We start from the raw sequence: 27,076 nt of genomic DNA, 5'->3' as shown, positions 1-27,076 counted from the left end.
ATGCTTTGATTCATCTTTTCACCGGGTCAGACAGTCTCTGCTATGGTGGTGAAACTCACCCCTCACTTTTCTCAGTCATTCCTTGCTCATTTACTGGTAGATCGTGACAATGGACGCCAGCCTACTCTGTTAGGGAACAGTCTTCTGGAAGTTGACGGTGCAGGATCTGTGGAAGAGCCATGAAGTGCTCCTCCCAGTCAAGATCCTGGAACTTAGGGCATTTCATCTTGCACTATCGCATTGGTTGGGTCATCTGTCGGGTCTCCTAGTCCAAAAACATGACTACTTGGCTTATATCAATGACCGAAGAGGCGAGTTGTAATGCAATATCAGAGGCATCTCAGATTCTCGACTGGGCGAAACGAAGAATCCCAGCCATTTAGCAATCCACATCCCTGGAGTGAATAACTGGGCTGCAGATTTCCTAAATCGCAAAACTAACCACGGGAGAGTGGTCCCTGCACCTTGTCGTCTTCGATCAGATCTGTCTCCAGTGGGCACTCCAGATGCTGACCTGATGGCATCCAGACACAACCAAAAGGCGTCCTCTAACAGATGCATCCAATACCCTGGCGATTCCTTGGTTTCAGTATTCCCTTATCTATTCCCTCCACTAACTCTCCTACAAAAGGCTTTTCAAGAAGATCATATCAGAAGGCATCATCATCATGGCCCCGAACTGGCCCATAATATCACAGTACATGGAAGTGGTCAAACTTACAGATGTTCCCAATGACTTTCCCGAACCATTCAGCACTTCTCTACCAAGATCACCTCTTCCACCCAAATTCTCGTCCGCTAAATTTAACGGCATGGCTGTCATGGGTGTGTCAGAGGCTGCAGCAAGTCGCACATTATCTGGCTGCAGAAGTTCTCTGTGGTTGGCTTCCTTGTCCTTCTGACTCTTGGACCAGTGGCAACCTCTCCCTGGCTTTAACTGACACACCTGGATTGGGTGTTTATAGACTTCCTGTCTGCTTCTTTGGAATCGCCGGTGATATTTCCATTTTCCCATTTTGAGACTTGGAGCTATAGCAGTCAGCTATCTTCCTCTTTGGTGCTACTGGGGGATGTCTTAGTTACCTCTCTGAGACTACTCAAGATAAGTGTTCCCCATGTTTGTCTATCCAAGCTGTCTTTAGTTGTAGTGGGGATTGACTAGTGCATACCCCGTCCTTCCCTAAGCAGGGCTTATTGCCAAGGTCAGGCAGGGATTAGGTTCCTGCTCGGCGTTAGGTGCAGAACCTATATAGTGACGTTGAGGGCAGACAGGCTGACTTTAGATCTGCCTAGGGGTCCCCACTCCCCTAGGTGATGGGCTTCCTTCCCCTCATTTCTTCATGTTGCACTTAGTGTTTCTTACACTATGCATAACAATGGCTGTTGAAACCACAGTTCTAATATTCCCATTTTTCTCTGGCGAGGTTGTACAGTAGGAATGGTGTTCCTTTTATCATAGGCCTTGTTGACCTCTTTCCAAATGTAACGCTTAGAGTTGTGGCCAAAAAGTTCAATTTTGGTTTCATCACTCCAAATCACCTTGTTCCTGAAGTTTTGAGGCATGTCTCTGTGCTGTTTTGTGTATTGTAGGCGAGATACTTTGTGGCATTTGCACAACAATGTATTTTTTATGGCGACTCAACCATGCAGCCTATTATTCTTCAAGTGCCTCCTTATTGTGCATCTTGAAACAGCCACACTACTAGTTTTCAGAGAGTCCTGTATTTCAGCTCATGTTATTTGTGGGTTTTTCTTTGGATCCTGAGCAATTTTCCTGGCAGTTGTGGACATTTTTGTTGGTCTACCTGACCGTGGTTTTGTTTTTACAGATCCCCTGATTTTCCATTTGTTAAACACAGTTTGAATGCTGCTGACTGGCATTACCAATTAATTGGATATCTTTTTGTATCCCTTTCCTGTTTAATACAGCTCATCTACCTCTTCCCATAGAACCGTTGACAATTCTTTTGCTTTCCCCATGACTCACAATCCAGAAACGTCAGTGGCAGGATGAATGATGCAAGAGTCTGTCTGGATCCCAGAAACTCACTCATCTTTTATACACACACTGATTACAAGCAAACAGGTCACAGGAGAGGATATTACCTTTAGTAGTCATTCAAAACCATTTGTGTCAACTTCTGTGCATGCTATCAGGCCAAAATCACCAGGGTATGTGAACTTTTGATCAGGGTCATTTGGATGTTTTGGGTTGTCATTATGATTTAACCCTGCTGTAGAACCATGGAAAAAATCACTGCTTTGGTACCATGGGGTCTATATGACCCCAGGCTCAAAATCGTCATATTTCATTAAAATGAACATGCTGGCTGTTCAGAACCATCAAGTTTTATTCTGTCATTTCAGAACACAGTTATGAAATCAAACGTAACTTTGAAGTGATTTATTTGTCATTATCAAACACAAACTGAAATTTATACCAAAATGCTTTACTAATAAAGTATTCAAATTCAATAATAAAAAAAAGCACAATAACTGCAACTGTGTGGATTTTAGTAAAAACATAATGACAACGAATGATCTGGCAATAAATTTAGCCCCTGCATTCACTGCACGTCAGTGCCATGTTCATCACAAATGAACTTCTTGGAGTCAAACAAATCTCGTCTTTTTGTCCTTCGATCGAGGACAAACATAGCACCGTTTACGCTGTCCTGTAACACTGCTGGTGTCACTTGGAATGTCTGATGGTGCCTGCAAAATTCCACAGCTGTGGATGATTTGCTTAACATCCTTTGGCGTTTGATGCACATCCAATCGCTGACTTGCATATAGAATGATCGGTGCAACTTCGGCTTCCTTCAAAAGTTAATGCTTTTGTCCAAATTCTTAGATGCGTAATTCGGTACATTTTCAATAAAAATAACATACGCATTCACCGCAGCGCTGTCAATCATTCCATAAAAGACCCTCATTGGCCACCGATTCGTTTTTCTAGCAGTGTTGTACAAGCTGCACATTTGATCATGACTATTGATGCCTTCTTTTTGGCTATTGTAGAAGGCATTTATTTCTTCTTTTCCAGTTTCTTTGTCTTTCTCTTCTTTGCGATGCATGGTCGACAGACAACTCTTGTTCTTCTTTGGCGCAATGGGCAGCAATGTAAAGTCGTTTGCATGATCAAAAGCATACTGAACTGTTCCTTGATCGGCTTTATCCAGAAAGCTTGGAGGGATACAAGCTTTGTTCTTCAATGTGCCAACCAAAGTCAAACTGCAAGCCTTCAGCCCCAAAGCCAAGGGAATCGAAGAGTAGTAATTGTCCGTTGTAACATTTCTGTTCGTTCCAACAATTGTAGGAATCAAATCCAGCACAGCTTGGGTAGGAATCGGCAATCCTGGAGCATGAGTTCCAGCTCTTTTGTAAATCTTCGAAAAAAATGAATAAAAGTTCTTGCTGTCAGCCATGACATACACCTTGATTCCATATTTGCTTGGCTTCTTTGTTATGTACTGTTTAAAGCCACACCTTCCTCTGAAACCAAGCAAAGATTCGTCCACAGTACACCCAACTCCAGGAGAGTAGTTCGCTTCACAAGGCAAGACAAATTGATTGTAAATCTTGCTAATCGGTGCCAATTTGTCAGCTTCCCGTCTTTGATCTCGAATGGTGGAGACAAAGCACAAGCAATACAGAATAAAAACAGTTTCTGACTCATAGCTGCTATGCAAATTGGCCTTCCAGTGCAATCTTTCTTCCAAACACTTGCTGTGCTTTCTTTTCCACTTTTTGTAGCACCCAAGAAGAGCAGAATGCCAGGTAGAGCACGAATCTCGTCAATACTTGTGTCATACAAATATCCAGACTGGGTCTTGTATTTCATTTTAGCACTTTGAATTTTTTGGTTTGTCCATTTAACGACTTCTTCAATCAAACATTGTTGAAAAAAAAAGTTCAAATGATTTCAAGGGCGTAACCGCAAGACGTCCATCACCCTTTAGTCCTGGTTTGGCCTTGACAATGTTTCGGACTGGAGTTCATCAAATAGTCTTTGGCTGCAGCAACCACTTATAGCCATCTTTACCAAGAATTTCACCTGAAGTAGAATCGTCGTTGTCCTCATCATCGGAGGAATTAGTGTCGCCAGTGTCAGACAGAATAGCACTTTGTTCGCTGTCTGAATCCGATGTGGCATTGAGATCTGCGTCACTTTCGACCCAGCTCAACTTATCTTCCAAATTACCTTCCTTATCAGTATCGACATCACTAGAAGCATCCAAAGCTGCCAATATTTCATCAGGAGTCATCACAGTTCGTCTAGCCATTGTTTATTTACAATTATGTTACAAAACCTGTGAATAAACAGAAAATATTGAAAAAAAAAAAAAAAGACAATTAAGGTACTATGGGGTCAGGAGTGTCCCAAACACAAAAAATTGAAAATAACTTTGAAACAAAATTGAAAAACAAATTCAAAGTATCATCAACATAAGCAGAAATATGTTACTTGAGAATACATAGAAGGTCAATGTCTGAGATTGACCAGTTTTAGAAATATTTCAATTTATTCAGCGCTGGGGTCTAAATGACCCCATGGTTCCACAGCAGGGTTAAAAAGAGAAACCACAGTGGTTTGACAATAAATGGCTTCACCCAACCACTAACCATGAGTGGAGAAAAAGTTTTGATTTATCAAGAAAGCAAAAATTCTGCTGGGCTTTGTAAACTTTTGAGCACAACTGTACTTTCTCCTGTTCTGTGTATGCCTAATGGGCCATAAAATGAAGATGTCCCACAGATATGGTTCTTACGTTATCTTGTCTTCTATGCAACAGACAGGAGGTTCCTAAAGTTTGGCTGAATATAATCTGCTCATTTCAGACAGTCATTAACTAAAAACACAACTAGAATCAGAAGAAGGTGTGTGACCGAAACGCGCGTAGGGGTGGGCGCACGGACCCTGGGAGCCTTACACCCTGCTCTCTACTAAGAGGTAACTAGCTCCTTTTACTTTCTTCTAAATTTTGGGACCATGCCGTTTTGTTACACTATACGTTGGACTATGATTCCATACTAGATTTAGCATTGTGCACTTTATGTCCCTATTGCAGTTAGCATATTTCTGCTATCTATATGCATCTCTCCCATACATAGGGAGTGAGTCCTTTGGTGATAAATTGACGGTTGCGGGTGTTTCTCGTCCCCGACTCCGTGCACCCCTGGTATGCCTATACGTCTGTGCGGTGTCTGTGTACACCATGTGGCACTATACCTCACCTGTTTGTTGTAATTTTAATGATTAATAAAGGTTATTTATATACTGTTTAATTTCAGACAGGAAGATGCCAGGGACTTCTTGAGACATTAATGTCACAGATCTTGTATTCTACAAAACAGCATAGGGTCCTCATGTTAAGGGAGCATATTCCAGATCACAGGAGCAGAATGATCATGTCACATGCAGCTGGAATAATTCTCATTATTGACTGGACTCTTATGAGGAATGGTCTGTACGCAGACACTGCTTTATGGCAGCTGGGTTCCACTGGTATTCCACTTGTCTTTCTAGCAGCATGAATCTCGCTCTCTCTTAATGTGATGTACAAAGGGTGACAGCCATAAAGGGGTTAATAGTACCAAGACTTTGGAGGACAAGTTTTGTTATAATATGAGGATACAGGTGGTCACTTAGCTTAGGCCAACCTGAATGCATGTTTGATACTTGCAACCAGTCAATCAAGAGATCAACGGCTCCTCAATTCTACACTCCTCATATGACGAAGCACACAGTCACCATAAAATGGTACAAAAATAAACATATTAAGCAAACGCTTTCATTTATTCACAGTTCAGGAGGGGAAAAAAACACATAGAAAAGAAAAACAAAAAAAAGGGGGCAAAGACTGGATAAATGGTGACACTGATGATAAGTGCTTCCTATAAAGTTGCAGCCAACAAGAGTCAAATCCAACTGTACAATAAATTAACTGCTATAAGATGGGCACAGATGAGAACAGTCACCCCCTCAGGACCGCCGTGCAATGCCTGTACAGGCGCTGGGCACGATGGCATTAACTGAAGGACAGCTGCGTTGTAAAGTCCAAAACCAATACACTGACCATGCAGCAACCTTCACACAACTCCACAATGATCCTACTCTGCAGCTGTGCTTCACACTAGGGTCACGCTGGCACCCTGCAAATATCCCTGGAGGAACTGGAGTGCGTCTGCATTCAGACTGCTGCTGATCATGGAAGGGACCTAGGAGACAGTACACATGATTAGTGCAGCACAGTGTAACATTATCACCATCAATACGCATATCAGGGTACACGGATGGGGGCTTACCCTCCCAGGACATGATGCAGACAACTTCTGAAGAGACTGTGCCAAAAGGATTTTCGGATTGCTGACCATGTCACCTATAGGATCATGCTCTTTCTTGCCAGCGAAAGCCAATTGAGAGAAGGCAGTCTGGTACCCAGGGGTATCTTCAATGTCGATGAAGTGTTCATCATCTGGAATGGTGTCATCTTCAGGCAGCTCAAACAGGCCGATCAGAGCCTGCAATAATGGGGTCCTGGAAAGAGGGGGCAAGGACAGAGGAGCAATGTAACAAAAACATGTGACTCAATGGGATGGATACAAGTATGGAAATGGGATACAATGAACTACACTGGAGACAAAACACTCTGTGACCACATGAGCTGACAAACACCCTCAGCTGACCCAAGAACTTCAGCCAGACATGAAGTACAGGTTTATTGGCCTCAGAGCCACACGACCACATAGACCTCCTGGGGCTTTGAGTTGTGTGGTGGTTCATGTGCTCGGCCCTTACCACAGCTTGGTGTACTCTGTGCTCATCATGTGCGGGCACTCTGTCAGCAGTTTGGTTATGCCAACAGCGCAGATTTTCTTCTCTATTGGTCCGGATACTTTCTGGATTTCAGGGATAATTATTTTTTCTACAACCATCCCAAACATCCTGTAAAAAAAAAAAAAGGATGAAAATTATCATCACACTGCCTGGACAAAACTGTACAATCACCACCTCAAAAACAGGAGGACGATGTGCTGTCAAACACAACAAATTTTTTTTGTGCCACACGAAAGATCATTTCACCCAACGAATCACAGTTTTGCTCGATCAGGTGATCGGCATGAAACGAACATTCCTAGGATCATGTAAATTTACTTTAACCTCTGAACACAAAAATCACTTACTTGGGTTGGATGCTGTCAACCATTTCCTGTAAAGCAGTGGCTCCATATTTGACACAATAAAGATTTAGGAAGACCAAGAAACCTGTAAAACCACACACAAAAAAAAGAGAACGAAAATGACTACAGTTACGAAGGATCTGTTCGGCCCCTTAGGTTTCTAGTACTCTGCACACACTGTCCGTCTAGAGCCGATAAATCTGTTTATACTTCATGCAAAGCTACTATTTCCATCATCTCTATAGGGAAGGAGGCTATTAACATTAACTGCACTTTGACTGTACAACCACGAGAGGGAGCAATCACAAATATTATTAAAATAGGTAACGATAAGGAGAATGGGACATGAGATTCTCAGAATTCCATATATCTGGAATTATTGACACCGTTTCTGCTACTTATTAGCAGGAGTCAGGGATATTATTTAACCCCTTGGCAACACAGTTTTATTGGTATTGATTTTTTTTTTCTGATAGGATAGCCAAATGATGGATTGTCTTGTTGTTAGACAAGTGGGATTTTTACTGCAATTATGCCATTAGGTCGTCTGGGTTTTGTTGGCAACAGCCCTCACTGTACAGTAAATCTGACCAAGTAACTTAATACTTTGAGTCAGTATGTATATGTGTGCATATGTGTGTATGCACACATACATACATACATACATACAGACACATACTAGCTGATGGGCCCGGCGTGGTCCGGGCATAGTAACAAACTGTGATTAGTTATAGCACCTCACTTCTCTCATTTTCCCCCTCACATCTCTCCTTTTTGCCCCTCACATCCCTCCTTTTTGCCCCTCACACCTCATTTTCCCCTCAGTATATACCTGTATATCAACTCAATAGACCAAAAACGGGGCAAAGTATTATGTAAGCTCTGCCATAAGGTAATTGCAAGAACCCAAAAGAAAAATGGACACTAGAGCTAATAAAATATCAGAAAGATAATTGAGAATACCCTAAAAGTTATATTCAAACAACCATTACAAATTTATAATAAAATTAGGACGCAAGATAGAAGAAATGGACAACGACCGAGTACCACGTGCAGGAAAAGAGCAATTCAGGTCTGATGTGTAAGCCACTACGTATTTCATAAAGACTACTCAAACATAAATCATCTCAAAATTATACCAAAACCATTTTTTGGAAAATAGACAGAATACTATATGTGGACTAATGGTTCAAACTATCATAACAGATCCATATATAACATCAGATAATGTAGACGTATATAAAGTGCCAATAGTGCAATATATGTAATACCAATAAGCGCCACAGGGCGACTACACTATACCAAGAACCTCACTGGGGGCACATAATATAAGACAGTTTCCATATACTGGGGTTGAATAATTAGTCACTATATTTATCCTCTTAAAAGTGCATACATAGGCTGACAAATATCCACAAGTGTGCTAAAGATATAATTATGACATATAGTCACAGCATGTACGAATTCAATACCATAATAGGAAGAGAAGCAGCAGCCATAGACAAAGGGAAAGAATCCCAATACAAAGAGGGGGAAAGAGATCAATATGATGGATGAACCAACCTGCTCCTGGACGCGGGATGAAAACCCCAACGCGCGTTTCGCACTTATGGCTTCCTCGGGGGGCGTTAATCCTTTCATATTATGTTGCCCCAGTGAGGTTCTTGGTATAGTGTAGTCGCCACTGTGGCGCTTATTAGTATTACATATATTGCACTATTGGCACTTTATATATGTCTCCATTATCTGATGTTATATATGGATCTGTTATGATAGTTTGAACCATTAGTCCACATATAGTATTCTGTTATCTAATTTCCACAAAATGTTTTTGGTATAATTTTGAGATTTAGGTTTATGAGTAGTCATTATGAAATACGCAGTGGCTTACACATCAGACCTGAATTGCTCTTTTCCTGCACGTGGTACTAGGTCGTTGTCCATTTCTTCTATCTTGTGTCCTAATTTTATTATAATAAATTTGTAATGGTTGTTTGAATATAACTTTTAGAGTATCCTCAAACTTTCTGATATTGTTTTAGCTCTAGTGTCCATTTTTCTTTTGGGTTCCTGTATATCAACTCCCCTGTATATAGTATGTCATCTCCTGTATATAGTATATACCTGTATGTCATATCCCCTGTATATAGCATATACCTGTATGTCATCTCCTCCTGTATATACTCTATACCTGTATGTCATCTCCTCCTGTTTATAGAATATACCTGTATGTCATCTCCTCCAGTATATAGTATATAGCAGTAAGTCATCTTGCATATGGCGAATTTTGCGCGTGGCGAGTTGAGTGGCGACTTTTGTGTTTCGACTTATGTGGCGAGGTTGGTGTATGTGTGGTGAAATGTGTGCTGAGGGTGGTATATGTGTTCAAGCACGTGGTAGTGTGTGGCGCATTTTGTGTGTGTGTTCATATCCCCGTGTGTGGTGAGTATCCCATGTCGGGGCCCCACCTTAGCCACTGTACGGTATATACTCTTTGGCGCCATCACTCTCATTCTTTAAGTCCCCCTTGGTCACATCTGGCAGCTGTCAATTTGCCTCCAACACTTTTCCTTTCACTTTTTCCCCATTATGTAGATAGGGGCAAAATTGTTTGGTGAATTGGAATGCGCGGGGTTAAAATTTCGCCTCACAACATAGCCTATGACGCTCTCGGGGTCCAGACGTGACTGTGCAAAATTTTGTGGCTGTAGCTCATCTCCAGGGGGAAGCTGAAAACATGATTTCGGTTGGTTTTTACAGTCACCAGTGTTGCGATTGCCGCTATTCACGGAATAACGGTAACCGCAAAAAAAGTTTGGTTTCCCATTTATTTCTCTCTCTCCTCTGATATGATCTAGCACATCAGATAGAGAAATGGAATCCCCATGAGCCCCCCCAGAACCACCTGCATCCCCCGGTCGTCTTCTTCCGGGAAGAAAATGGCGAGCGCATGCGCAGTATGCCCGCTGAAATCTACCGGCCGGCACCCGGCAACAATAGGAGATTTTTCCTATTGGTTCTCTTTGATAACTGTGATAGACCCTATCATAGTGATCAAACTAAATAAAAATAGTAACTCAAGCCCCCTTTATCACCCCCTTAGTTAGGTAAAAATAATTAAAAAAAAAAAAGTATTTATTTCCATTTGGGTAAGGGCTAGTGTCACGATAATATAAATATGCCATATTATGAGTATAGTTCTAGTAGGTTCCATGGCACACACACACACTGCAGATTCGACCCCAACCCAACTAGTAGCTTAATTTTCTTTAGAGGACGTGACAGTAAGTTATAGAGCAAGGAGAAACGAAGCTAGTAATTTTATATATTTTACTCCAAAAGGTAGGCAGTGTTTATAAAAGTATAACAACATATTTAAAGGGAAGGTGCCACCAGTTTTCTTGAATTTTTTTTATGAAATTAAGCTTAAAATAGTAAATAAAATGTACTAATGCAATGTTTGCAAACATTTCTAAATGAAAAATATTATATATTTTCTTACAAATATATATATTTACCACTAGGGGGGAGCATTTTCCGTTTTAGACCTCAAGCAGCTATAGTGAGACTTACCAGCTTTACTGTTAGCTGGAAAATTGGGGCAGTAACTGCTGACATCACCATTTCCCTCCCCTTTTGGGTGGTCTAATATCCCTGGGGCAGAATGAAGAGCAGCATCACAGGGCAGCGCCATTTTGTGTGTGACTGCTCTGTGATCTGCTATCACACAAGTGGTGTGTGTGTTAGTGATGTGTCGTTTGTGAACGAGCCAACACAAAGAGCCGGCTCCCTGCTGTGAATGAAAGGAGTCGGCTCTGCAGCATGAGTGAGCCCAGTCTTTTTTTTTTCCTTTCTTGTCTGTGCCTGGCAGCTTCTCAGATTCAGCCAGTGAAGTGTGACTGTGACTCCTGTGGGAGGAGCAGACAGCAGAGAGGGAGAGTGGAGTCTGTGGACTGTAAGGCCATGTTCACACTTTGCGGCGTCCCTCTGCGGGTTCTCCCGCAGCGGAATTGATAAATCTGCAGGGCAAAACTGCTGCGGTTATCACTGCAGATTTATCGCGGTTTGTTTTGCGGTTTCCGCTGCGGGATTACTCCTATACTATTGATGCTGCATATGCAGCAAAATGCAGCATCAATAGCAATGTTAAAAATAATAAAAATTGGTTATACTCACCCTCCGATGTCCGGATCTCCTCGGTGCTGCACGCGGCGCTCCGGTTCCAAAGATGCTGTGCCGAGAAGGACCTTCGTGACGTCACGGTCGTGTGACCGCAGCGTCATCATGGTCATGTGACCGCGACGTCACCGCAGGTCCTGTTCGCACAGCAATTCTGACCGGCCGGCCGCGTGCAGCGCTGAGAGGTGAGTATAACATGATTTTTTATTTTTATTCTTTTTTTTACCCCAAATATGGTTCCCAGGGCCTGGAGGAGAGTCTCCTCTCCTCCACCCCGGGTACCACCCGCACATTAGCCGCTTACTTCCCGCAACGTGGGCACAGCCCCATGCGGGAAGTAAGCTGTTCAATGCATTCCTATGGGTGCAGAATCGCAGCGATTCTGCACAAAGAAGTGACATGCTGCGGGTTTTAAACCGCTGCGTTTCTGCGCGGTTTTTCCCGCAGCATGTGCACAGCGGTTTGCGGTTTCCATAGGGTTTACATGTAAATGGAAACGCTATGGAAACTGCTGCGGACCCGCAGCATCAAAATCGCCGCGGTTCCGCGGTAAAAACCGCAAAGTGTGAACATGGCCTAAATAAATGCATGTGCGTTACCATGTGACCCAAATAAAGGTGCAATATTACACTGGCTTGAGTGAGTGGCTTCCTCCCTGGTATGTGACTGTGTAGGAGGAATGACAAATTTTATGTTCATCATCATCTGCAATGACCTGTGAGTTACCTTTTGTCCCAAATAAAGATACACTTTACTGTGGCCTCATCCATGGCATATATACATATATGGTACTAGATGGTGGCCCGATTTTAACACATCGGGTATTCTAGAATATGCATGTCCACGTAGTATATTGCCCAGTCACGTAGTATATTGCCCAGACACGTATGTAACAGGTTAAAAAAAAGAGTTAAAATAAAAAATAAACATATACTCACCTTCCGAGGGAGCCCTTGTAGTCCTGTCACCTGTGTGCGGTGCACGAGGCAGCTTCCTGTCCCAGGGTTGGATGCGCGCAGGACCTGTCATGACGTCGCGGTCACATGACCGTGACGTCATGGAAGGTCCTTCTCGCATACCATCCTTGGCACTGGAGCCTGCCGCTTGCACTGCCAAGGAGAGGACGCGACGACGGGGGGTAAGCATAGCAGGTTTTTTTTATTATTATTTTTAACATTACATTTTTTTTTACTATTGATGTCGCATAGGCAGCATCAATAGTAAAAAGTTTGGGACACACAGGGTTAATAGCAGTGGTTACGGAGTGCGTCAAACACGGCATAACGCGGTCAGTTACCGCCGGCATTAACCCTGTGTGAGCGTGCCTACCGGGGGGTTCTGTACGGCCTGCCGGAGGATCTGTACGGCGTCTCCGGGGTCTGTACGGCCTGCCGGGGGTCTTTGTGTCTGTGCAGGCATCGTCCGATGGGACTACAAGGCCCATCGGACGATGCCTGCTAGACTGACAGTGATTGACACATTAGCCAATGATGGGACAGTAGTAGTCCCATCATCCGGCTAATGTGTTGAATATAAAAAAAAAAAATACTCCATACATGCTACATACATACATACTACATTCATACTCCATACATATACTACATTCATACTCCATACATACATACTACATACATACTACATACAGTACATTCATACATTACATACATATAGATATACAGTACATTAAACATAGATTACATACTCACCGTTACTTGTCACTTTGTTCCCCGAAGCCAGTGTCATCTATAAAAAAATATGAAAAAAAACAAACAATATACTACCTGTCTGCAGAAATCCACCAGTGTCCCACGACGATCTCCCGTGGAAAGCAGCAGCATCAGATACAAAAAACGGATCCGGCGGGAAAAAACGGATCCGGCGGGGAAAAACGGATCCGGCGGAAAAAAAAACAGATCCGGCGGAAAAAAAAACAGATCCGGCAGGAAAAAAATGGATCTGGTGGAAAAAAAACACGGATCCGGTTGAAAAAAGGATTCGGCGGGAAAAAACTGATCCGGCGGGGAAAAACGGATCTGGTGGAAAAAAACCGGATCCGGCGGGGGAAAAACGGATCCGGTGGAAAACCGGATCCGGCGGAAAAAAACGGATCCGGCGGGAAAAAACCGGATCCGGCGGGAAAAAACCGGATCTGGCGGAAAAAATGGATCCGGCGGAAACACCCGGATCTGGCGGAAAAAAACTGATCCTGCAAATGTGCTCGCATGATGCGTTTTTTACCCATAGACTTGTATTAGTGACGGATCGTGACGGATGGCCACACGTCGCGTCCGTCGTGCAACGGATCCGTCGTGTTTTGTCGGACCTTTGGCACGAAAAAACATTCAAGTGAACTTTTTTGTCAATCGCGTCCGCCATTTTCTACCGCGCATGCGTGGCCAAAACTCTGCCCCCTCCTTCCAGACTTCAGAATGGGCAGCAGATGTGTTGAAAAACTGCATCTGCTGCCCACGTCGGGCACAAATTTCACAACGTGCGTAGGTACGTCGGCCCGATGCATAGCGACGGACCCGTACCGACGCAAGTGTGAAAGAGGCCTTTATGAGCGTTGAAACAAAAAAAAAACGGAGTGGGCTCCCGTGCAATTTTCTGCGCCAGAGGGGAAAAGCCGACGGCCAGGGGCCAATATCTGTAGCCTGCTATGAATATCAGCCCGCAGCTGTCTGCATAGCCTTTACTGGCTATTAAACTAGGGGGACCCCCCCCAAAAAAATTACGTGGGGTCCCCCTATATTTTATAGCCAGCAAGGCTACGCAGACAGCTGCGGGCTGATATTCATAGCCTAGAGAGGGGCCATGGATATTGCCCCCCCGGCTACAAATACCAGTCCACAGCCGCCTCAGAAATGGCACTTAGCCCCTCTCTTCCCACTCCCGTGTAGCGGTGGGATATGGGGTAATAAGGGGTTAATGTCACCTTGCTATTGTAAGGTGACATTAAGCCGGGTTAATAACGGAAAGGCGTCAATAAGACGCCTATCCGTTATTAATCCAATAGTAAGAAAGGGTTAATAAATCACGCACACATTAGTAAAAAGTATTTTAATATTCTTCATTTCACCATACTTACCATTCTTCAGCACCTGCAAAAAATGTAAAATAAACTGTATACTACCTGTCCACCGTAGTCCAATTAATAACGAGTGTCCCACGACGAGCTCCCCGATAGAACAGTGACATCGGGTGATGTCACTGCTCTATAGGACCCTCAGTGACACACTGACAGGAGACAATGGCTCCTGCAGTGCATCACTGAGACGTTACTAAGGTTCAAAGTCTTACTTTATGGCAAAAAGCTGTGTGGGAAAATGTCTCACCCAGCAATGCTATAAAGTGAGGCTAGGGACTTTTTTTTTACAGCAGCGGAGGAATACAGTGGCGGAAGGATACCTTCCTCCCATCATTGTGTTCCTGGAGCCCCTGGAGAGCAGTCGCATTATCTGATGCTGCTGCTCTCCACGGGAGATCGTCGTGGGACACTCGTGGATTTCTGCGGACAGGGAGTACATTGGTTGTTTGTTTTTTCCATATTTTTTACAGATGACACTGGCTTCGGGGAACAAAATGACAAGTAATGGTGAGTATGTAATGTGTGTAGCGTGTGTGTAGCGTGTGTGTAGCGTGTGTGTAGCGTGTGTGTAGCGTGTGTGTAGCATGTATGGATGTATGTAGCATGTATGGATGTATGTAGCATGTATGTATGTATGTAGCATGTATGTATGTATGTAGCATGTATGTATGTATGTAGCATGTATGTATGTATGTAGCATGTATGTATGTATGTAGCATGTATGTATGTATGTAGCATGTATGTATGTAGCATGTATGTATGTAGCATGTATGTATGTAGCATGTATGTATGTAGCATGTATGTATGTAGCATGTATGTATGTAGCATGTATGTATGTAGCATGTATGTATGTAGCATGTATGTATGTGGCATGTATGCAGTATGTATGTAGCATGTATGGATGGATGTAGCATGTATGTATGTAGCATGTATGCAGTATGTATGTAGCATGTATGGATGTATGTAGCATGTATGTAGCATGTATGTAGCATGTATGCAGCATGTATGCAGCATGTATGCAGCATGTATGGAGTATGTATGGAGTATTTTTTTTTTTTATTCAACACATTAGCCGGATGATGGGATTACTACTGTCCCATCATTGGCTAATGTGTCAATCACTGTCAGTGTAGCAGGCATCGTCCGATGGGACTTGTAGTCCCATCGGACGATGCTTGCACACACGCATAGAGACCCCCCCACGGGGAGAGAATGCAGGGGGGGGAGGAAGGAGAGCGACATGGGGGGAGAGAATGCAGGGGGGAGAGCGACACGGGGGGGGGGGGTACAGAGAATGCAGGGGGGAGGAATGCAGGGGGGAGAGGAGGAAGAGCGACACAGGGGGGAGAGAATGCAGCTTACCGGAGATCTCCGGGACTGTGTGCAAGTGGGGAGGCGGAGACATAGCAGGAAAAGCACCCAGGGAGGGCAGCTTGTGAGAGCAGAGGATGTCTGCTCAGAACGTGCAGTGCCTGGAGTACAGACAGAGGAGCAGGGAGGTAAATCACCCGCACTCTCCGGCTCCAGTCAGCGCTTCTGTTCTGCAGCGATAGAGAGCAAGTGGAATCTGGGCAGATAGCACTGGGCTATAGTAAAATGGCGGCCAGTCACACCTACAGCAGTGAGTTGTACAGCCCACAGAGGCGTGCCCAGCTCACTGCTAATGTGGCTGCAATGTTATAGATAGGGTCCGCGGCGGTCTATTATCTCCTATGTCCATGGGGTGCCGTAATATGACACTGCTAGTGTCGTGCTACTGCTGTGAAACCAAGATGTCAGCCCCCAGTTCCTTCTTTCTACTGGTATAACACACGAAATCTGTTTTACATGCATTCAAATCTTGGTTATAACAGCATGTTATGCTACATTACATTGATTAATGAATGATCTACAAACGCGGTACCTGACCTTTAAAAAAAATTTGACAAGTATCGTATGTACAGAATTACGAAAAAAGGGATTAACGGAAGAAACACTTGCAGTTCCTTCATATCATATCATAGCAGACCATGTGGTGCGGGGTTGGGCAATACATCAAGATGCATTACAGAGCATCTCTCAGCTAGCCTCCTGGAAAAAAGCTCCCCCTCCTAACTCGGCTCCTAAATGTATATGCTCTGCTTGATGACCTCACTGAGTGGGCTGCGCCCTGGAATAACCTCCCTTTCTGGAAGTTATGTCAAATCTTCTATTACTCATATCTGGGCGTATGAACCTTGTAGGAGAAAGACAGAGTTATCATCATGCTCAGCACGACATGGGGGTTCATTCAAGTATAAACATAACGTGGGTATGAGCTCCGGTTAAGCAGTAATTCCTTTCTCTATTTCTGCTATGCGCTGGGCTTAGTAAGCGCACTTGTGTGTAGCCCTATTGTTGCACATCCCAAATATATAACTTTCACACCTATGTCACTACTTGGGGTGGAATTATTCCATCTTGAATAACTATCTGATACACAAAAGAGCACATGGTTTCAGACAAAGGACTGGTTTTCTGCTCACTCCTGCATTCGAGAGGGAGTGGGGACAGCTTTATTGTCAGCAGGGAGCAAGAGCTGGGAGGAAGGGGGGGTCGGAAAGCTAGCAGAGTGTGTCTGTACTCAGCTTTAATGGACATAGCAGAGCTCAGTGTACGTGATCATAGACAATCAAATACATCATATGCCTGACACCTCCCCCTTTTGGACTGCGCTACGGAAGCAGGACCTCTCGGTACTCCTCCATGAGCACCTCGGCAGGTTTGCCCTGGCGGGACAACCCATCTGCATTGCCATGCTCGCTGCCCGTTTTGTGTTTGACCGTTAAGTCGTACTGCTGGAGGGCAAGGCTTCCGTTGGTTCCAGACATGGATTGTAGCCAGCACAGAAGGTTGTGGTCGGTCATCACAGTGAAGGTGCGACCGTACAAGTAGGGCTGCAAACGTTGCAGGGCCCAGTCCATGGCCAGGCACTCCTTCTCGATGGTGGAATAGGCCACTTCCCTCTGCAGAAGCTTCCAGCTCAAGTACAACATGGGGTGCTCTTGGTTCCCCCGAGTCGACCTGGCTGAGAACAGCACCGAGGCCAAACTCGCTGGCGTCTGTCTGTGCCAGGACTGTGAAATGTCTCAGCTAGCTTCCTGGGCAAAGACTACTGCATAATGAAGTCTCACTATCTTATACTTGTGCCCAAAACCAAGGCACTCCCCCTGTGGTGCCCTCACTGGGTGGCTGAATACGCTCCTTTCTTGAAGCTATGAATAAACCATCTACACATATCTCAGCGTATGAACCCAGTAGAAGAAAGATAAAGTTATTATTTTGCTCACCATGACATGGGGGTTCATTTAAGTATAAGCACACAGTGGATATCTGACCCGCTTACGGGGAAATCCGTTGCAATTTGGGTTTAGATCCTAGCGATTTCAGTTAGATTTATAGATCTCTCGGTGGATATCCGGAATATGTAACTTTTATATCTCTACCCCTGATCGGTCCATTATGCGTAAATTTTCAAGAACAAAGAAGTCCCATGCTGTCTGAAAGTTGCTGTACCAGTTATAGCTGGTATCAGGCGACAGGAGGGATGAGGGGTTTAGAATTTCACAGAGCTGACAGGCAGAGTGAATGGGGGGGGGGGGGGTCAGAGATCCCACAGCATGTGTCTGCCATAGGGCTTTGTTTTTGTATCAGCGAATACAGTGGGGGGAAAAAGGAGGGGTGGGGTCGAATCTGCAGCGTGTGTGCGCGCCATGGAACCTTCTAGAACTATACTAATAATATGGCATATTTATATTATCGTGACGTTAGAGTTGGGCTAGGTGATGGTTAGGGCTGTGTTAGGGATGGAGATAGAATTGAAGGGTTTCCACTGTTTAGGTACATCAGGGGGTCTCCAAACGCGACATGGAGCCCACAACTGATTCCAGTCAAATTTGCGTTCAAAAAGTCAAACGATGCTCCCTCCCTTCTGAGCCCCGCCATGCTCCCAAACAGTGGCTTTTCCCCACATACAGGGTATGGTTTTGTAAAAATGAGAAATCACTGGCCAACTTTAAACACTTATAACGGCCTAACAAAAAAAAATAAAAAATTATGTTTACAAAATTGTGCTGATGTAGCAGACATATGGGAAATGTTATTAATTACCGCATTTTGCGGATTATAAGGAGCACCCCAAATTTTAAGGACAAAAATAGGAGAAAAAAAAACTTTTTAATAAAATGGTGATGGTTCTTATAATCCATGTGTCTTATTGCTTACCAGGGGTGGTGGCTGCGGTGAAGCAGGGTCCCAGGGTCGACACAGGAGATGGCAAGAGCGGAGCGTTGCTATAGTCTGCAGACTGGGATAAGGGGGCTTCGCATGTGCGGTGCGCCGCTGCAGGTGTTCGGTGCTACGGGGGCTCTGCCAACATCTTGTGAAAGACTAGAGCCCCTAGCAGTGACATGGTTTCCTATGCGGTGGACTGGACTCTGGGAAAATGGCTGCCGTCCTGGGGTGGGGCATACGCAGATGGAGATCTTGGCACCAAGATCTCTGGAGATCTTGTACACCCGCAGCGGGTGTGTCGCACATCCGAACACCCCCTCATCCCAGCCTGCAGCCGGTAAGGTATATCCGCATTATAAGACGCAACACCATTTTCACCTTAAATTTGGGGGGGAAAAAGTGTGTCTTATAATCCCAAAAATACGGTAACTATTTTGTGTGAGATGACTCTCTGAAGGGCACAAAAAAGGAGATTTTTGTGTACTCACCGTAAAATCTCTTTCTCTTAGCCTCTAATTGGAGGACACAGGACCATGGGTGTTCTGCTGCTGTCCACTAGGAGGCGACACTATGCATAATCTGAAAAAGATTAACTGTGGCTCCTCCTGTGCAGTATACACCCCTGGACGGCATCAGCCTTCTCCAGTTTTGTGAAAAAGCAGTAGGAGGAACGTAACATGAATAACATAATTATGCCTGTAAGAAGGCAACTACGTACGAGCTCAAGAAAACAATATGAGAACTCAACAGATACAACGGCCCGGAAAGGGCAACAGGGTGGGAGCTGTGTCCCCCAATTAGAGGCTAAGAGAAAGAGATTTTACGGTGAGTACACAAAAATCTCCTTTACTCTGTCGCCTCATTGGGGGACACAGGACCATGGGACGTCCTAAAGCAGTCCCTGGGTGGGAAGCAATGGACGAATACTGTGCAGACAGGCCCCTACACCTAGGGCACCGCCGCCTGCAGAACACATCCACCCAGGCTCGCGTCCGCTGAGGACTGGGCACGAACCCCGTAGTGTTTAGTAAACGTGAGTAGGCTAGTCCAAGTGACCGCTCTACACACCTGCCGTGCCGAAGCCCGGTGCCGAATGGCCCAGGAGGCCCCCACCGCCCGTGTAGAGTGTGCCGTAATACCGGCTGGAAGAGGAGAATTCTTAAGGCGGTAGGCCTCTTGTATGGTGGATTTGATCCACCTGGCAAGGGTAGCTTTGGAAGCTGGGAGGCCCTTGTGGCCACCTTCCGGAAGGAGGAAAAGAGAATCAGACCTCCGGAAGGACACAGTCCTAGACACGTATATACGAAATGCCGAGAAGAGGTCAAGCGTATGCAGAGCCTTCTCCATTCTATGAACCGGACAAAGGGATGGTAGTGAAATTTCCTTATTGAGGTGGAAATTGGACACAACCTTCGGAAGGAAGGATGGGACCATACGGAGAACTACCTTGTCCTGGTGAAAAGCCAGTAAGGGCTGTCTGCAGGAGAGTGCTGTCAGTTCAGACACCCTGCGTAGCGAGGTGATTGCCACCAGGAAAACCACCTTCTGGGATAGAAGGCGGAGTGGGACCTCCTTAAGGGGTTCGAAGGGTGGTTCCTGCAATGCTCTCAGGACCAGGTTGAGGTCCCACGTTTCTAGTGGTCGTCTGTAGGGGGGAACCCATCGGGAAACCCCCTGAAGAAAAGTCCTTACTTGCAGCTTGGTAGCAATGCATCTTTGAAAAAGCACTGAGAGGGCTGACACCTGGCTCTTAAGCGAGCCTAATGACAGCCTGGCCTCCAGACCCGATTGGAGAAAACCAAGTACGTTGGGTAGGGAATAAGGGAGTGGGGTCTGGCCAGGTAAAGAAAGCTTTCCAGGTACGGTAATAAATATTGGCAGAGGCTGGCTTCCGTGCCCTGATCATGGTTCCAATGACGTCCGGCGAGAGCCCTGCCTGGGTTAGAACCCAGGTCTCAAGGGCCACGCCGTCAAATTGAGAGCCCCTAAGTTCTGGTGGTAGAACAGGCCTTGTGATAGAAGATTGTGGCGGTCGGGGAGACGCCAGGGGGCGTCTGCTGTAAGTTGTACGATGTCGGCGTACCATGTACGTCTGGGCCAGTCCGGTGCACTTAGGATGGTTGGAACTGCCTCTTGTTTGATCTTCGTCACCACTCTGGATATCAGGGGGAGAGGTGGAAAAATGTACAGAGGCTGGAACTAGGTCCAGTCCTGAACCAGAGCGTCTGCTCCGAGCGACCGCGGATCGTGTGTTCTGGCCATGAAGTTGGAGACCTTGGCATTGAAGTGGGATGCCATTAGGTCCACATTCGGGGTCCCCCAGCGATGGCAGATCTGGCAAAAAATTTCGGGATGGAGAGACCACTCTCCCGAGTCTATTTCTTGTCGGCTGAGGAAGTCTGCTTCCCAGTTGTCCATACATGGAATGTGGACCGCCGAGAGATCCGACCCTGTGTCCTCCGCCCAGCGGAGGATGTGTGACACTTCTCGCATCGCCTGGGTACTGCGGGTCCCCCCCTTGGTGATTCACATATGCCACAGCCGTGGCATTGTCCGACTGCATTCTGATGTGAGAGGCTGCAAGTAAGTGATGGAAAGCCCTCAATGCCAGGAGGATGGCACGAATTTCCAGGATGTTGATGGGCATGGTCGCTTCCACTGGGGACCACTTGCCCTGTGGTGTAGGTGCACTGCACCCCAACCCGTCAGGCTCGCATCGGTGATCAGAACTTTCCAATAACCTGTTAGAAAGTATTTCCCCTTTGCTAGCGAGGTTGGCTTGAGCCACCAGTGCAGGGACCTCTTGGTTGACATTAGCAGGAACTTCCTGTCGAGAGAGAAAGGGTTCTTGTCCCAGGACTTGAGGATGGCTAGTTGGAGAGGCCTGAGACGAAACTGGGCAAATGGGACGGCTTCTATTGCTGCCCCCATCCTGCCGAGGACTCTCATGGCAAACCGGAGAGATCGAGGGGGTTTGCGGAGGAGGGTGCGAACTCCTAGATGGAGAGCCAGTGCCTTGTCTTTGGGAGGGAGCACTAGACCCCCCTGGAGGTGTTGAATAGCATTCCCAGGAAGGTCAGACTGACGCAGGGTTGGTGAAGACTTTTGTAGGTTGATTAACTAACCCATGCGACTCAGAGTGTCGATTGTGATTGAGATGCTGAGCTCGCAGTCCTTGAAGGTTGGAGCCTTGATGAGTAAATCATCCAAGTATGGAACGACTACTATGCTTCTGGAGTGTAGGACGTCCATGGTGGCTGCCATGACTTTGGTAAACACTCTGGGAGCCGTGGTGAGTCCAAACGGGAGAGCCACGAACTGGTAGTGGTCCTGGTCGATTGCGAACCTGAGAAATCTTTGATGAGCAGGTGCAATCGGTATATGCAGGTATGTGTCTTGTTTGTCTATGGAGGCGAGATATTCTCCCTTCTCCATGGACGCAATGATGGACCGAAGGGACTCCATGCGGAAGTGACAGACTCGTACTTATTCGTTGAGTTGTTTTACGTCCAGTATGGGCGGAACGCTGCCTCCTTTCTTGGAAACTACGAATAGATTGGAGTAGAACCCTCGGAAGCGCTCGGCCATGGGGACCGGTACTATGACTCCTGCTTGAAAAAGCGAGGAGACCGCTTGGTGGTAGGCACGAGTCTTGGCTGGCGGTTTTGGGGGGACAGAGAGGAAGAATCGGTCCGGTGGGTTGGAGGTGAAGTCTATTTTGTATCCGTAAGACACTAGTTCCCTGACCAACCTGTCTTCTGTAATAGGCAGCCAGACTTGATGAAAGAGCAAAAGTCGGCCGCCTACGGGTGTGGTGTCTTCCGGGGTCCGTGAGTCATGATGAAGCGAAAGACTGAGATTTTCCTCCTCTAGGTTTAGACTGGGCTGCTTTTGACTGCCAGGTCTTGTCCGACCTTTGCGTTGATCGTGAGTTGTTCCTGCGTGGGGAACGGTTACGATTTTGTGCTGGACGCGAGACGGACCAGCCCGAAGAACTCTGAAAGGATCGGAATCGAGTTTGGTTGCGTGAGGGACTTCTTTGAGGCTGCGTCAGCTTCCCATTCCCGCAGCCAGAGGATACGCCGAATTGTGGTGGCGTTTGATGCTATCCCCGCTACACCCCTTGCTGAATCCAGAGCTGCATGAAGCATGTAATCTGCTACAACTGCTATTTGAACCACTTGGCCCGACAGCTCAGGAGCGGATGCTTGGAGAGCTTGTAAATTTTTGGCCCAGGCCAGAATGGCCTTGGCAGCCCAAACTGAAGCGAACGCGGGAGCCAGGGATGCCCCTGCGGCCTCAAAAATTGAACGAGCCATGCGTTCTACCTGCCGGTCTACTGCGTCCCTGAGGGTTGAGCTATCTGGCAGTGAAAGGAGGGTCTCTGCTGCTAGTCTAGAGACTGGGGGGTCCACTTCGGGTGGGTCTGTCCACTGCTTGGTATCCTTCTGCGGGAAGGGGTACCTCGCCTCTAGATATTTGCGATTAGCGAATTTTTTCTCAGGCTGTGAGAACTGCTTTTTAAGGATCGCCTTAAACTCTGGGTGGTTAGAGAAAACCTTAGGCGGCTTCAGAGGTCCTTCAAAGGAAATCTTGTGTTCTGGGGCCTCTGGTGGCGGATCAGAAATGTCCAGCACCCGATGGATGGAAGAGATTAAGTCCTCAACTAGCGCAGTATTGCTAGGGGGGATTGGGATCAGGGACCCCTCCGTTCCCTTGTCTGAGTCGGAGTCACAGATGTCTTCCGAATCCTGTGTATCACTGAGGCGTCCCCTGCTGGGTGAGCTGGGGAGGAGGCCTTCTCTGGTCGGGGATTGCGGAGATCTGCGTTGTCTGTCCCTGGAAGGGGACGGTCTAGCTGACCTGGAACTACGGTGTCTCTCCCTAGAAGGGGATGACCGTGTGCTATGGGATGACGCAGATGGACTTGATCTATGGGTCCGCTTGCGTCCTGACTTAGACGTGGATGTGCCAGGGTCGTCCTGTCCCTGAGCCGAGCTCTCCCTTTGCTGGGTAACGGTCATAGCCGAGGCATGACTCTGCAGAGCCTGAAGCAATGTGGAGGTTAGCTTATCTATAGACTGCGTCATAGATTGCGACATCTGAGTGACCCATTCCGGCGTGGCATTAGACACCGAAATATTGGCAAGGGCTTCTTGGGGCTCTGACACAGTAGTCTGCGTGCAGTCCTGGCAGTGTGGGAAGATACTGCCACTGGGGAGAGCGGTCCTGCAGGCTGGGTTCTCTTGGTCCTTGAGCCCGGCATAGTGCACAGAGTGCAGAAGGGCTGCTATGCAGAGAACGTTACAGGGGTAGCTGCAGAGAACCCTATAGGGGAGCCTTATAGGGAATATGGATTCACACCCGAGTAAAACAACCCAGCTGTGATCTTACCCCACCAGTTTGCCCCTAGGTCCAGCGCCGAAGATCCACAGTCCTGTGCCCCCCGGACACTGGCTGGCCTGGTCCTGCTGACCGGGAGATGCAGGGTTAATCCTTGCTACAGTAGAAATGGCCGCCGAGGTGAAGCGGCAGGGGGAGAAGGGGGCGGAGAGCTGAGAAAAAGGCGGCAAAGCTGGGTAAAAACGCGCCCTGTCTCGATCCACCCTTTCTATGACACTGTAGAGTCATATTTGTCATCCGGGGGGCGGGCCGGGGGGCGGAGAGGAGGCGCGGCTTCAGCTAGGCCGAAGCCGGGGCCTAAATTAGATGCCTGATGCCCAGAAGGGCTCCAGGCCGGTGCGAAAGTCCGGGAGGGGGTCGGATCTTAACCGGACCCCTCCGGATTTAAAGGCAGGATAGCGGTGGGGCTGTAATCGGAAGGGGGGCCCGGTGAGGGGTCCCCCTGAGGCAGTATAGAGCTGGTGCTGCCGCAGAGACAGGGGCGCAGGGAGCCCTGTGTCTGTCTGTGCCATGCCTGCCTGCACTCCCCCCGGCCCCAACAGGAGCCCGCAGCTGAGGGTCCCTGGATGCAGGCGCAGTGTGCTGGCCCATTGCTGGGAGCTGTAGAATGCTGCCTGTACAGGCCCTACCTGAGGTGTCTCAACCTAAGGCCCCCCAGAGGGGGAATAGGGAGGGTGCTGTTGTCACCTTCAGGGGCCTTTATCCTCGCCTCGACCTCAACCCAGAAACCAAAAGGAATTGGGGAAGGAGGGGGGAGTCTCAACTTCGAACCAGCACCCGAGGGACTGGGGAAGGAGCAACATGGGGAATAGCCATCTCTACTTCAACCGGGCACCCCGTGATAGGGGGCCGAGGAAGGAGCCATGCCTGGAGTCTCACAGGAGACCCACTTTTCTTCATCTGTAATCCGTCGGAAAAAAACGGAGTAAAAGAAAAAAATCTTAGGTGTGACTCCTATGTGACACTAAGCAAAAACTGGAGAAGGCTGATGCCATCCAGGGGTGTATACTGCAGAGGAGGAGCCACAGTTAATCTTTTTCAGATTCTGCATAGTGTCGCCTCCTAATGGACAGCAGCATAACACCCATGGTCCTGTGTCCCCCAATGAGGCGACAGAGTAATTACAAGTTTGAAAATGGAAAAATTTTTGCAAAATTTTCGTTTTGTTTTTTTTTCTCAAATAAAGACAAGTCATATTGAAGAAATTTTACCACGAACATGAAATACAATATGTCACGAAAAAACACTCAGAATCAGTGGGATCTGTTGAAGCATTCCAGAGCTCTAACCTCAAAGTGACAGCAGTCAGAATTGTCATTAAAGGGAACCTGTCACCCCCCCCAGGCATTTTTAACTAAAAGAGCCAGCTTGTGCAGCACTAATGCTGCATTCTGACAAGGTGGCTCTTTTAGTTCTAGTCCCAGCAAACGCTGCAATAATCGCTTTTATAATTTGTCCCTGATACCTTGAAATAGACCTGGGGGCATGTTTTTTTTTCCCTGGACAGAAACGCCTTCCAGCCGTCACTCAGGGCCTCTGCGCGCCGCCTCCTCTTCCTTCATTAGCATCCCGGGCGCCTACGCTGTAATTTCAAAGGGCAGCGTAACTGCGCATGCCCGAATAAAAAAAAAATTACTGCGCAGGTGCTGGGAACGCTAATGAAGGAAGAGGAGGCGGCTCCTGGCGCGCAGAGGCCCTGAGTAACGGCTGGGAGACATTTCTGTCTGGGGGAAAAGACCTGCCCCCAGGTCTATTTCAAGGTATCAGGGACAAATTATAAAAGCGATTATTGCAGCGTTTGCAGGGACCCGGACTAAAAGAGCCACCTTGACAGAATACAGCATTAGTGCTGCACAAGCTGGCTCTTAGTTAAAAACGCCTGGGGGGGTGGTGACAGGTTCCCTGTCATAGATATTATGTAGCACTGCAGTAGATAAAAATTAAGTAGTACAGATAGGGATTCACAGTATTATTATGACATTGAAATCTCTCATCTACAATATGTAAGTGAAACTTACTCTTAACAAACTTTGTGGTTTTGGAGTTTTGTAACCTCTGGAAAAGCACAATGAAGATCTGCCTCTTATACTGATCCACACATTCTCTACAAGAAAAAGAGAGGCATCAGTGAATAATGGAATAACTGCTTATCTATGGATAAGCTGCATCTTCATAATTCCTCCTATCCTTTTTTATATTAACTGTTCCATAACAAATGAAGTTGTCCAAGAAGCCCAAGACTAGGCCATTAATGAAAACTTTTTTGTGTAGTCAAAAAAATTACCTCTCTCAGTCACTTCATTGGTGAACACAAGAAACCACAGGTGTAGTGTATACTGCTGCCACCAGGAGGCTGACACTAAGAAATACACTGAGAAGAAAAAAAGTCATCTCCTCTTTAGGCTACACCCGCCTACTGGCACAAAGCTGGGCAGCACGGTGGCTCAGTGGTTAGCTGGGGGTCCTGGGTTCAAATCCCACCAGACTACGACTGCAAGGAGTTTGTATGTGTTCCCCATGATTGTGTGGGTTTTCTCCAGGTTCTCCTGTTTCCTCCCACATTGCAAAGACATAACGATAGGAAATTTAGATTGTGAGCCACTTTGGGAAAATCGATGATGGATTTCTGTAAAGCACTGCAGAATGTGATGGAGCTATACAGGCAAAGCATAATAAATAAATAAAGCTACTCAGTTTAGCTTAATGCCATGTAGAAGTCCCAGACTGGCTCTTGCATATAGTGTCTCATTATTTTTACTTACCGTATATACTCGAGTATAGCCAGAGATTTTCAGCCCACTTTTTTGGGCTGAAAGTGACCCTCTCGGCTTATACGCGAGTCAGTCAGCAGGGGGGGGGGGTCGATGGGGGAGCGGCACGGTGACATACTCACCTGGCTCTGAAGATCGCAAGTGCAGGGGGCCTGAGCGAAGAGAGGTGAGTATGTTTTTTTTTATTTTAATCGCAGCA

The 27,076-nt window shown here is 46.5% G+C and overlaps 1 protein-coding gene across 3 annotated transcripts in view; it reads right to left on the bottom strand.

Annotated features, from left to right (window-relative positions):
- Positions 1-5,775: 5,775 nt before the first annotated feature.
- CSE1L (chromosome segregation 1 like) overlaps positions 5,776-27,076 on the bottom strand; it is a 119,012-nt gene continuing 97,711 nt past the window's right edge. For all 3 annotated transcript variants that reach the window (XM_077253300.1, XM_077253301.1, XM_077253302.1), the window contains exons 22-26: positions 26,125-26,210; positions 7,189-7,270; positions 6,803-6,949; positions 6,310-6,541; positions 5,776-6,222 (exon numbers count right to left, since the gene is read on the bottom strand). In XM_077253300.1, the coding sequence (XP_077109415.1) occupies positions 6,133-6,222; positions 6,310-6,541; positions 6,803-6,949; positions 7,189-7,270; positions 26,125-26,210 (637 nt within the window). In that variant the 3' untranslated portion in view covers positions 5,776-6,132. The remainder of the gene's footprint in view (positions 6,223-6,309; positions 6,542-6,802; positions 6,950-7,188; positions 7,271-26,124; positions 26,211-27,076) is intronic.

This window comes from Ranitomeya variabilis, chromosome 4, assembly GCF_051348905.1.
Source record: "Ranitomeya variabilis isolate aRanVar5 chromosome 4, aRanVar5.hap1, whole genome shotgun sequence".
Lineage (NCBI taxonomy): Eukaryota > Metazoa > Chordata > Amphibia > Anura > Dendrobatidae > Ranitomeya > Ranitomeya variabilis.
Note: the sequence above shows the minus strand (reverse complement) of the source record. Positions and strands in the feature narration are given on the sequence as shown.